Source organism: Polyodon spathula, chromosome 13 (genome assembly GCF_017654505.1).
Source record: "Polyodon spathula isolate WHYD16114869_AA chromosome 13, ASM1765450v1, whole genome shotgun sequence".
In the NCBI taxonomy this organism is placed as follows: Eukaryota; Metazoa; Chordata; class Actinopteri; order Acipenseriformes; family Polyodontidae; genus Polyodon; species Polyodon spathula.
The window spans coordinates 762,785-775,083 of NC_054546.1; the positions used below are offsets into that span (position 1 = coordinate 762,785).

The 12,299-nt window shown below is 39.8% G+C and overlaps 1 protein-coding gene across 4 annotated transcripts in view; it reads right to left on the reverse strand.

Moving 5' to 3' along the window:
- LOC121326006 (attractin-like protein 1) overlaps positions 1 to 12,299 on the reverse strand; it is a 175,064-nt gene that overhangs the window by 79,596 nt on the left and 83,169 nt on the right. For all 4 annotated transcript variants that reach the window (XR_005951405.1, XM_041269138.1, XM_041269139.1 and 1 more), the window contains exon 25: positions 733 to 794. Coding sequence is in view for 3 of the 4 variants with exons in the window: in XM_041269138.1 (XP_041125072.1) it covers positions 733 to 794 (62 nt within the window). In the remaining variant the exon portion in view is untranslated. The remainder of the gene's footprint in view (positions 1 to 732; positions 795 to 12,299) is intronic.

Below are 12,299 nucleotides of genomic sequence, written 5' to 3' on the forward strand. Positions count from 1 at the left end.
CAAAGAAAAATGAAATCAAAAGATTACAGCATGTCATCTATTTACCAGACTGCCATTTATAGAGATATACTGCATGTAGTAATACTCAAACCTTATACAACCGCATGACAAACGTTTAGACTTTCTCAATGCCTTTATATACTGTATATCACTTAAGATGTCGAGTTTTAGTATTACTTCATAAATCACCATTCAGTGTTTTATAATTATTTAAGAACTACTGCTATTGAACAGCAGAAAATACAATACTGGACTTCCGTCATTTGCAGGTACCTCTTAGGAACGTGACACATGCTGCTTTGTTATTAGAATTAATTGAGCAAGAGAGGGTATTGTGATTGGCAGATGCTGCAAGCATGGTCAATGGTATATGGATTAACATCAAGCATGGTCAACTGTATATGGATTAACATGCTGTTGGGGCCACAATCCTGCAAAGCAAAGTGCAGCGTTGGGAGAACTGCATTGCACAGCAGACCTATATAATCTGCATGATGTATGTGGGTGGGGGGGGGGGGGGGGGGGGAGATACTTTAAAAAGGTACTTTCCAAGATTGACATTAGGCAAATCTAATGACCATGTGTTAATAACATGCAAACACTCAAGATTATTATCAAACATAACAATTGATAAAGAAACGCATGTAGTGGCCTTAAACAGACTGATTTCTGTCACCTTGCTTGATAAAAGGGTAATAACATGTTTTGTATTCAGTGAAGTTCCCAGCTTACCTAAAGAATGTTACAAAGAACTGCACCAGGTCCATTATGCTGTTGTGCTGAGAGAACGCAATCTGAAAGACGAAAAAAGAATACAAGTTTTGGTTGGCTGTTCAATTAAAGAAAGTTAATGTTTTTTAATGTTCTTTTTTTGTGGCACATGGTTGAAATATTAAGCATGTATTATGTGAAACCCCTACTGTTTGAATAGAAACTGGAATAATGTACCACCTTACAAAATTAATGCACTGTATAGATTTCCCCATGCAATCTTTGTAATTTATACCATAAGGATAAAATTCAATAAAACACTAATGTTGTCTCACCGCTGCATCCTTCTTACTAATCAAGCAGACTGAGAACAGGAACCCTCCATTCCCACTGCCAAGCCAAGCGCCTCTTTTCACCAGAACCGAAGCAATGGATGTTTCCAAACTGCTGACCCCCAGAAGGGAGGCCCAGGCTGGTGAAACGCAACCTGGATTGCTGGGTGCCTGACCAGGAGGGATCTCTGAAGCAAAATTAGATCCATCTGCCTTCCTTCACTGATCCAAGTAGAGCACACAGGCCACTGCATGACTTCCAGTGGGTGCCAAGCAAAAACAAGTAACTCCACAAACAGGATCGAAATCCACTGTCACATGAGCCAGCCTGCAGCACTGCCATACAGAAGCAATGCTTTACGAGGGAAGTCACTGGGGACCTCATTTGACTGCATTATAAATGGTATGAAACCCTTCAGTAAATCTGTGCACCTCACTCCAGGCTGGCTGAATTACTTTTCCAGATCATGCACAGGAATCTGCCTCCATAAAAGAGGAAAACATTTGAGCCAATGATCCACCACCTGCCCAAAACGCAACCAAACATGAATCATTTGCACTGAAGACTGGCTTGTCACAAACATGAAGGGATTTAGCGAGCACAGAGATGTCGAAAGCTGCTGACGGGTCTCCACAGATCTTAACACGACACGGACAAGCCAGCTTGCGGAGCAGCCCATATCTGTAGCTGGTACACTTGTTATTTCTCAACCACTGCATTGCAAACAAGTTAATATTTATTCATTTTTTTTATGAAAAAGAACCATTTATAATGCTAGAATTCGAAAGAGAGAGAGACAAGCTTTAAAGCTGCCCCAGTGTTAAGCCTATTTTGCCAAACAGGAATATTCAAATTCCTTGCTGCACCAATACTAACTACACTGCTTTAATATCCAAGTCAAATGTCCTTCTGAAGTCCCGAAAGTAATGGAACCATATCATTGCTTTCTAATCATTGTGATTTCAACAGCAGCACCCCATGACTTTATTAAACAGAACAAGAGTTACATCAAGGACTGTGATATTTGTCTTCATTTTTACTTAAACATTTATCATGAAACGGTGACCACTCGTGTTTGCAGAATTGACAGTAGAAAAGATTGAGTGCTCAGGTCTTAAAAACACCAAAAAGAGTTGGGTGGAGGTGGGGTCTTAACTTGTACAACCCATAAACAATGTATTCCTTGCAGCTAAAAGGTACAGCTGCAGCGTTAAACATTCCCAAACATAAAAAACGCAGGTCTTTTGGTTGTTATGTTTCAATTGCTTTTAAAAATGCAAACTGCGAACGAAACTGCATTTTGTTTTCTGATAATAGGCCCATTGTGAATGGTTTGACCAGTAGATTGATTTCCCCTTTAAACAAGAATACTCTAAAACCTTTTGTTTCTCGGTGAAAAGAGAATAAATTGGTTTTCAAACACTGACAGCTTCCAAATGGCTCTGAAACCATTCAAACCATTAACAGGCTCTCTGTCAAAGCTGCATGTATGCACATACTTCCTATGCAGCAGCTGCAGTACCCTTCAATTTAAGCAATTTCTATTATGAAAATAGAGACATTATAAATAACACTGCATGGCTGACAGGTAGTCAATAGACACCAGGTTTAAAAACAAACTTTTCAGTGAAGTTGCACTGTTCCTACAGTGCTGCCATGAATTCTGTTCAAAAGCTGCCACTGGGTCCCCTATAACCATTCTTCAAACAAGAAGACATTCAATTCAAACTCTTCTTTTTTTATTTGCTCCGTTGAGCACGAGGAACCAGTCGAACATTTCTTGTACTGAGGTTTGTTCTGTTGATCCAAACGTTTGACAGGGCTTTTGATGGGACTTCAGTGGTCAGGAGAATGCCATCTACACAGCCTTGCATTTTTCACATATATTAGTTAAATAAAGGAGACAGCGATGCAGAGAGGCAAGAATCCATTAAATTACACAGGCAACAGAAACCAAGCAACATTAAAACATAAGCGGAAACACAGGCCACATCTGTGTACTGCCACCTACGTCTAAATGAAATCACAACCAGTTGGAGAAGTTGGTCCAATAACTAGGTGAGTAATTACAACACTTACCCGGCCCTGCAAAGAGGAGCTCTCAGGACTATTTTATTTTTACAGAAGGCTATCCGGTATTGACCGGCTGTTTTTCACAAAGACATGCACAACATGTGGATCACAGTGGAAAAACCCCAATGAGAACATCTAGTTTTTTGTTTCCTTCTTCAAACAAACAAACAAAGCAGCGCCTGGGAACTTTCAAACACTGGAAGGAGACACTGGATTGGTGAAGCTTTCCAGCAGCAGCAGCATTAGGCCAACTGCAAACAGAGGGCCGATTAACTTTTATTCCACATCCTTTTTGATAAGGGAACAGATGCACGGCAGCTGGGAGAAGGTTAATGACTGCCATCATTGCCATCATTGTAACTGTCACAAGTTCAGGAACTATTGCTTTGGATAACGTACTGTTTTGATAAGCACTTCAAGCATGCTGCTTCTTTTATAGGATGGACATGGCAAGAGACTAAAACAGCGAACAGGCCTGAAAATGGTAATGTAGGATCAGAAAAAAGAACCGACTCCACTCTGGCTTTTACTAATGGAAAACAACAAACCCATAGAATCGTTCTTTCTGAACAATAATGCATTCAGGCCTCAGGCCTGAGTGTGTATATTTTCCTGTTTTCCTCCAGACTATCTGTCAATGCAGGGGGTGAAATATCTCATCCTGACAAATGAGCCATTCTTTTTGAAGTACAGTTCAAGGTGAGTCAGCTGCCCTTTCATCACAGCTACTCAGGGAGCCAGGCTGGTCTATATTAGTGAAGACGAGGGAGGCAGGGGTGAAAGGAAGGGATGTTTTTCACCTGCAAAACAGCACCTGAAGTGTAGCTCCCTTCCTCGAGAAAAGTACTGATTACATTAGGTTGTTGCGCACCGAGTCTGGGAAGCAGCCAAGACTGACCTTAAATCGAATTGTACATGCGGTTTGTACAATGACGGTCCATGGGTTTTAATGTCAGTTTGCTGGTCTCTTGTAGGGTCTGTTATCTGGCCTTGGGTGGTAAGGGTTTCCACTGAAACTGAAATGTGACTCTGAGGATCTGTGAATCCCAGTAGTGCCTTTGTTGCTGGTATTGTAAATACATAGGCATGCAGTATCTAAAAACACAGCACCTCCCACTCACAACAAGAGAAAGCTGGATTTGAAATAATCTGCTACAACAATTCACATCACTCACTTTAAAAGAGGATCTATGTAGATTTATTCTATAAACACACCCCTGAACCAGACTAATTGCCCTTGAATCTTCATTTTGTTCTTCTTTCCTAAACCTGTCTCTAAAACTAGGGACTAATTGTTCTCAGCTTGATAAAGAGTGCTGTCTAATTATATTAATGCTGCTGCTTTACATGCAGAGCAGAGAGCGAGAGAGCGAGCCTGGCCGAACAAACTCCCCTGTACGATGCCATCAATAAGTGATGTGGAAACATCGACTGCTGAGATAAATTAGAGATTGTTTGCAATTCTGTGGGTGGGATTTTAGCCCTCAGTGGGGCAGTCTTGGCTTGCTGGTAATGCATTACTTAAAAGGCTCTTGTCTGTAAAAGGTTGCAAGGTCCACAGCCTGCAAGATAGCAAGAAAACGAGTCATTCTAAGGTAAAGTGAGCACACGGCAAAGCTTGCGGATACCAAAAGCACAAAGCTTACACGGAATTTAAGTCATTTTCTACTGTACTGTATGATTGCAGTAACAGCTTGAATATGCAGAAGCCTACACTTTATCAAGAAATAAAGCAATGCTTTTTGCTCTCTTAAACACAGCAATCATTATTATGCAAAAACTGTTATAAAAAGATTCAGCATTCAAGGCATTTGTTTTCCTTGCATTCCCTTATTATAATCAACCAGTCCCACTCTCAGCCCGGTGCTAATTTAGAAATCACTAGATTAGCACCGGTTCAGGTCTTTTGACACTTGCTACTGCATGTTCATTCTGCAATCCTAACCTGTTAAAATCACTGATACTTCAATGCTAAGAAAGGAAACAACACGTTTCTCTGCAGAGAGAGAATCAACTCTTCATATTTGATTCAGTGTAAAGTTTTGAGAATGCATTACTGGGCAAGGTAGCAGGCTTAACTCAGAGCCAATTGCAATCTTACAAATTAATCTGGAGAGTAGAAAGATGGGGGGGGGGGGGCATCCTCTTCCATCTACCTGTAGGTCCAAGATGAGTTTCTCAATATTCATTAATGCAAAGGCACTTATTCCCAGTAGAGCTCCATGACCAGTGAAAGCAAATACTCCTGATTTAAAATGGGTTATTAAAATCACAGCAACACATTTGTCCTTCAGACAGTTACTGGTATGCCAGCTTTATGACCCCAACAACACCCACAAAGCACAACAGAAGCACATGCAGGCAGCTGAGCAGCTCTATCACAATGCACTTGGTTAGTTGGCCTTAAATTGTATTCAGTACAAAATGCACCCATTAAACTGGAGACTGTGTGTGTGTGTGTGTGTGTGTGTGTGTGGCTAGGGTAAAGGAAGGTCTTATGCAAGTGAGGAAAATACATGTTACTGCACCACTGGGCCTTACTGGAGACTTTCGTTTTCAATATATTTCTGCTGTTGAGTTTTCACTGGGTTTAAAAGAAAGGGAAATTGAATCAATTTTTATTCAGTATGGGGTGCTATCAAATTGTGTAAAAACCTGCTGTGACACTGAGACAAAGACCTCCAAGTTCTTCCATATTGCATGAATACAGTCAGGAGTCAGTGATATAAATCAGCTGGACGGTGTTCCAGTATAGCAGACTGTGGCTGACATGAGTATTGACAGATTAGTTTTTTTTTGTTATGTTTTTTACCGATTCACTGGTGAGTCCATGCTTACATTCAATCAGTCTAAATAAAACTGCAGTAAATAAAAAAAATGTTATCTTCAACAGTGACAGCCTTCATGAAAAAAAAGCAAAAACAGCATCTTTAACACAAGCTGCAAAAAGTTATTTTGGATAAAACCAAGTTGTTTTTTTTTTGTTTTTTTTTAATACTTAAAACAAATCTGAAAACTACAATGCATTTTAAAAAAGGTTGCTTATACATTGCAACTGCAAGAGTGTAAGGAAGACTATCTCAGCTGTGGTTTTAATACACTGTAATGTGCCTGTGAGATTCTCATATAAAAAGCTGGGTTGCCTCTTGATTACCGTGGGGCAGCACGAGGAGTCCTGGCTACTGGCGAGTAGGGTACTGGCAGGGCTCAGGGCTTTAACACACAAATCAATGTCTGTTACCCAGGTGTCTTTGAGAATTGCTTTGTGCAATATGCAATCCTATAGCATCCTGCTGCATCTCCCGGTTCTCCTAAGCAAGCACTCCCCTGTAGGAATCAGAATTAAAAAGTACAGCAAGACTTCCATTGCACAATAGTGTGGGCCATTCCATTTTTTAATTTTCTTAAATGTTTTTTTACAATAAATGCCATAAATATCTTGGTTTCCTAAAGTACATCTTAGCAATTGGATTTATAAAGGGTTTTTAATAGTCCATTCAGCCAATCTGAGGTTTTGTCCCACATGATACAGTAACAATCGATTCTAGGTGCACATTTTCAGCAGCATACCCCGCGTGCGCCCAACTACTGCCAATTATATTGGTGCGACTAAAGGTACGTCGCTTGTAAACTCAGGCAGACAGGACGTGAAGATGGTGGCTGTCAAGGAAATCTCTCTGTGATCTGTCTGAACAGTTTTTAATATCAGAACCTCAGTCCACATCAGCATGAAGGGATGGAAAGTTTTCATCAAGGGCTGCAAACGTACATGATTGCATCATTTCTGAGAGGCTACAAGCTTCTCACTCAACTGATAGACACCGAGACCCATGAGCACCGTAGCTGTCACTCAGGACTTGGCCCCCACCGTAACTCGCTGCTCATGCCAGTAAAACAGTATGCTGGCACGACCGTTCCCCTGCTGATGGACGGTAAAAGCAATGAGAAGAGGAGCCGGGAACTCCACAGTTAAAATAATAAATGCTCTTTGTCACCACTCACGTTGACTTACAACCTTCTTGCCCTTGTTTCTATTTTAAAACACCCCCGCGGGCATTTAGCCTCTAAAGGAATCTCTTATTAAAACAAGGTACAGGTCACATTTAACAACGGAGAGATATATCCTTTACATTTCAAATCAAAATGCCCCTGAAAGTTGAAATGTCACATCACCTTTGGAAGGAGTCGGCTATATAAACTATGCTCATCAGATACTTGTGCGCTAAACAGTCCAGGGGAGAAGTGCTTTTCTGTTAATAAAGCACCTGTGACCTTGAGAGGACATTGAAGTTTACCCATTACTCTACTTCAGATCCAGCAGCAATAAAAAGGACCGATCCTTGAGTTCATGCATCACCGGTCCAAGCTGACATTCAAATGTGCAGCTGGACACCTGGCTGCAGTGTACACGGTTTAGAGGCAACTGATACCACACTATGAAATGCTCACATATATTAGTGACATACTTGTTCTTGTTCCTGAGCAATCTGATTGTTTATAAAACCCAATTCAAATGCTCTGAGACCTGTGACCAGAAGCGAGAAGTGATATCCCTAAACATAACCTTCTTTGACTGCTAAAACTGTTCCTATTATGCACATCTATCCGCAAGCCAAAAAAGTCCATGTTAGTCTATTAATGTATTTTTTGTTTAATAAAATAATATATTCTATAGGACACCCTGTTTATAGAAAGCAGCAAGTTACTAGCAAGCACAGGTACAACAATTCATTCTAGTAAAATATATAGATACAGGGATGCCTGCATTTAAAGAAATGGATCATTGCATCAAGTCTTGCTCAGACACCCCTTTGTCACTTTGTAGCATGACTCACTAAATGGTACAAACAGAAGTTCCACAGTATTCAACAGTTTAAACCCTAATGGGTCATTGGCATGCTGAAAGTTAATGAGAAAAGCACAGCTTTGTTTTATCCAGCACATTTTTCTTTGGGGCATCATATCCAACCAAATTCCCATCCACATGACAGCGTTATTACAAACAAACACCTACAAGACAATCTTCTCGATAGGAGACAAAGCTTTCAGAGGTCAGGTATCACAGCGCTGCCTGTCAACGATATTGTTTGTTGATATATGGGGGGAAAAAATAAAATAAATAAATAAAAATATTATATTTTTTTTTTTTACAGTTGTGACTGCTGATAACAACAGAGAACACTCACTGCTGTGTGCGATCTAGCTTTCCATCATGGGAAACAAAAATCACCGGCCTGACAATCAATAGAATTTTGAATACAAAATAGCACATTTCCAGCAAACAAGGATGTCACTGACTGGAATGCACCATAGCTGTGGTAAGCCAGTATTCAATAAGGGTGAAAACACAACTTATTCTGGTCATTCCCTTTTAAAACAATTGGAAGTAGTTGCACTGGGCACCACACAAGCCAGCAAACGATCCATTTTAGAGCCTCTGTGGAAACAGTAGCTAGCCCTTAAAAGAAGGACATTTCCCATACACTTCCCACAGCATGGAACCTGTGTACAAGCATCTGCTGTGATCAGTCCTTAGCTAAATGCTTTTGCATTTTTTTTTTTTTTTTTTTTTTTTTTTTTACTTCTAATCAGGAGTCTTTCGGCAGCCAGTTTCAATCAAGTCATCTCAATGCTGATTTCGTTCAGCAAGGGTCAAACTAATCATTACCACAGCTAACCAATTTGTACTTATTTGAGGTCGAATGGTTCTCCAATTAGAAAACTTAAAGACGTTGACTTCTCCAGATCTGACGTCTGGCCAATTGTTACTTTGAATGGTATAATATAGAATATATATAGTCATGATACTTTTAACTTTCCACATCTCACCTGAAGAGACATTTGAGGTCATGTTGTCTTGTGTGTTTTACATATTCAGCAGATCCTATTAAACTTATTAAAACATTCTTGTACATGGACTTGAATCTGGACTGGTATCAGTTAAAAGCGTGTGCTGCACTTAGGAGGAATTGCAGCTTGACACTCAAATGCAATTAAACATGAAAACTTTAGAGTTTCTACTATGATTCAGTTCACATGGTATCAATGTTTAATGAACATGAAAGGATGCCAGGTTTGCTGCCAAAAGCGTACCGGATTTATAATAAAAAAATCTAAAAAAAAGCTCCTTACTGCTTAATCTCAGTTTAAAATAAATAAACAGTTTATTTTTGGATTGTGTGAGAAACATTATGATTTTTGCGTGCATGCATTTGAAGACCAACCACAGTGTTTAAACATTAACAGATGGTGTGTATGTATACGCTTATCAAATGCAATAAAAGTGCTGGATAGACGACCGGAGTTGTATCTGCGGGCGTAAGTGTCTGTAAATAGCGCAATGGAAACGAAGTACATTCAAGGCAGAGTGGGGTTCATCCATTCAGAAGACTGGTAAACCCTGCCTGTTAAAATCAGGGACCTGCAATGTGCTGTATGCCCTCGGAACCAATGGGCGTTGACACCCTGTGGTTTACGACACTCACTGATCCCTAAACTGCCAACATTTAATGTCCGAAAATAATTAAAGAATACATGGTAATACTTTTATTTTATTTTTTTTTACTAACTAAAAGGAACTATAATGCATTTAGTAAAGAAAAAAAGTATTGATCCATATCGCATTTAATAAAATGTGGTTGAGTTATAAAGGAGATTCTCAATACATAACCCTATAGAAGAAGATAGGATTACACTGCTCTCTGCAACACTGGCAGGTGTTTGAAAGACCAGTAACACACAACAAACAACGTACTACTAATGTAATACTGTAGGAGCTTTTGTTTCCTGCATCTTTTATAAATAGCACTGTGTTGGCTTTCTCCTATTACAGCAAACATGCATTTGCTGATAGCTCAGTCATTATAGGTAAATGCGAGCCCTAATATTTGTAAAGCTCCAATTGCCCTTTATTAAATAAGAAAACTATTGTCATTCAGTACATAAATCCGAGTGCACGCTGAGTTATGACAGTGAGCATGCAGTCTATTAAATTACAAAAGGCATTCGATTTAATGATGTCCGCTCACAGAGCAAATAAGTGACTTTGCATTTGGAAATCGAATAAAACACTGTTACATGACTAGCTGAGCTAGAGAAGCTGCATATTGGTTCCATAGAAATGCATTTTATCAGCGTGATTAATCCAGGACGAGAGAGTGAGAATAAAAATCAATGAATGTGGGCAGGGATTGCAGTAGAAAATGTGTCACACTTCCTGATGTGCAGTACTGCACTAACGCTGTTTTCTGTGACAGTAAACAGTTATTTCCTGCCGAGCAATCCAGAAGGCTATTTTAAAGAGAAAAAAGTTTTCCTTTTGGATATGGGCCACCACATGTGCTTACTTTGTCTCAAGTACTTTTAACTTGAAATCTTGGAAGTTGTTTTATATTTTAAACCATTTCAAGAACATCAACAATTTTGAACATTTGCATTTAAAAGCCATTCACCCACACATGTATATGCACTCACATATTCCAAAAGCAAAATAATCTACTGCGTACAGAATTCATGCGTAAATGGCCTCACTTATTTGACACAAGATAATGTATTTAATGTTTTGGTGCTGGAAAGCATAACTATCACACATCGGGAATGTTTCAAGCTCCAAACTGCCAACCGACACAGTGAACGTGTGTCCCCATATCAATGAATGTCAATAAGTAGTAAATGCTTGACTTCTTTCAAAATGCAAGTACACCGCAACAAAATGACCTATTGTACAAGAAAATGTTTTCCTTTTTCCAGGAAGGCAGTAGAACTGTGGATGGGGAGTTTGTTGCCGGATAACTTCACTCAGACTACCCGTTACTAAATAGCTGGGTATCTTTGAATGGAAAATGGTCTCCTCTTTAAAAATAAGCAACAGATTTTAATGAACAGTCTTTCCCACAAGTGCTGTGCTGTTAGTGGGCGGACAATCTGCAGCACTGGTTAAAGCAACATGTTTACAAAATCCAATGCAACTCCCTTTGGCTGGGTCTCAGACAAACTGTATATATTTTATCTGATGGTTTGTCATTGCATTGCATTTTCGATTCTCGAGTGAGATCGCCAGACATTCACGAAGACAAACTGTTGGCTGACAAATAGGAATTTGCATTCTTGTAGGAAACTATTCAGACATACAGGCTTACTTTGGTCCCTGGGTCATACTTAGGCAACAGCAAACACAAGATAGGTGCATTCGTCTTTCAAAAGCACTAATAATATAGTTTGCTTGACGGTGTAGACATCCACTTGTGCTGTGATACAGTACTTGACCAACCTCATACGCTAATCAAAATAATAAAACCGCAAATCTGAATAAATGGTGTTATTCCACACACTGTCTGAATGCATGGTATTATTCCACACACTGTCTGAATACATGGTGTTATTCCATACACTGTCTGAATGCATGGTGTTATTCCACACACTGTCTGAACGCATGGTGTTATTCCATACACTGTCTGAACACATGGTGTTATTCCATACACTGTCTGAATGCATGGTGTTATTCCACACACTGTCTGAATGCATGGTATTATTCCACACACTGTCTGAATGCATGGTGTTATTCCATACACTGTCTGAATGCATGGTATTATTCCACACACTGTCTGAATTCATGGTGTTATTCCACACACTGTCTGAACACATGGTGTTATTCCATACACTGTCTGAATGCATGGTATTATTCCACACACTGTCTGAATGCATGGTATTATTCCACACACTGTCTGAATGCATGGTGTTATTCCACACACTGTCTGAATGCATGGTGTTATTCCACACACTGTCTGAATGCATGGTGTTATTCCATACACTGTCTGAATGCATGGTATTATTCCACACACTGTCTGAATGCATGGTGTTATTCCACACACTGTCTGAATGCATGGTGTTATTCCACACACTGTCTGAATGCATGGTGTTATTCCACACACTGTCTGAACACATGGTGTTATTCCACACACTGTCTGTCATGGTGACACTGTCTGAATGCATGGTGTTATTCCACACACTGTCTGAATGCATGGTGTTATTCCACACACTGTCTGAATGCATGGTGTTATTCCACACACTGTCTGAATGCATGGTGTTATTCCACACACTGTCTGAATGCATGGTATTATTCCACACACTGTCTGAATGCATGGTATTATTCCACACACTGTCTGAATTCATGGTGTTATTCC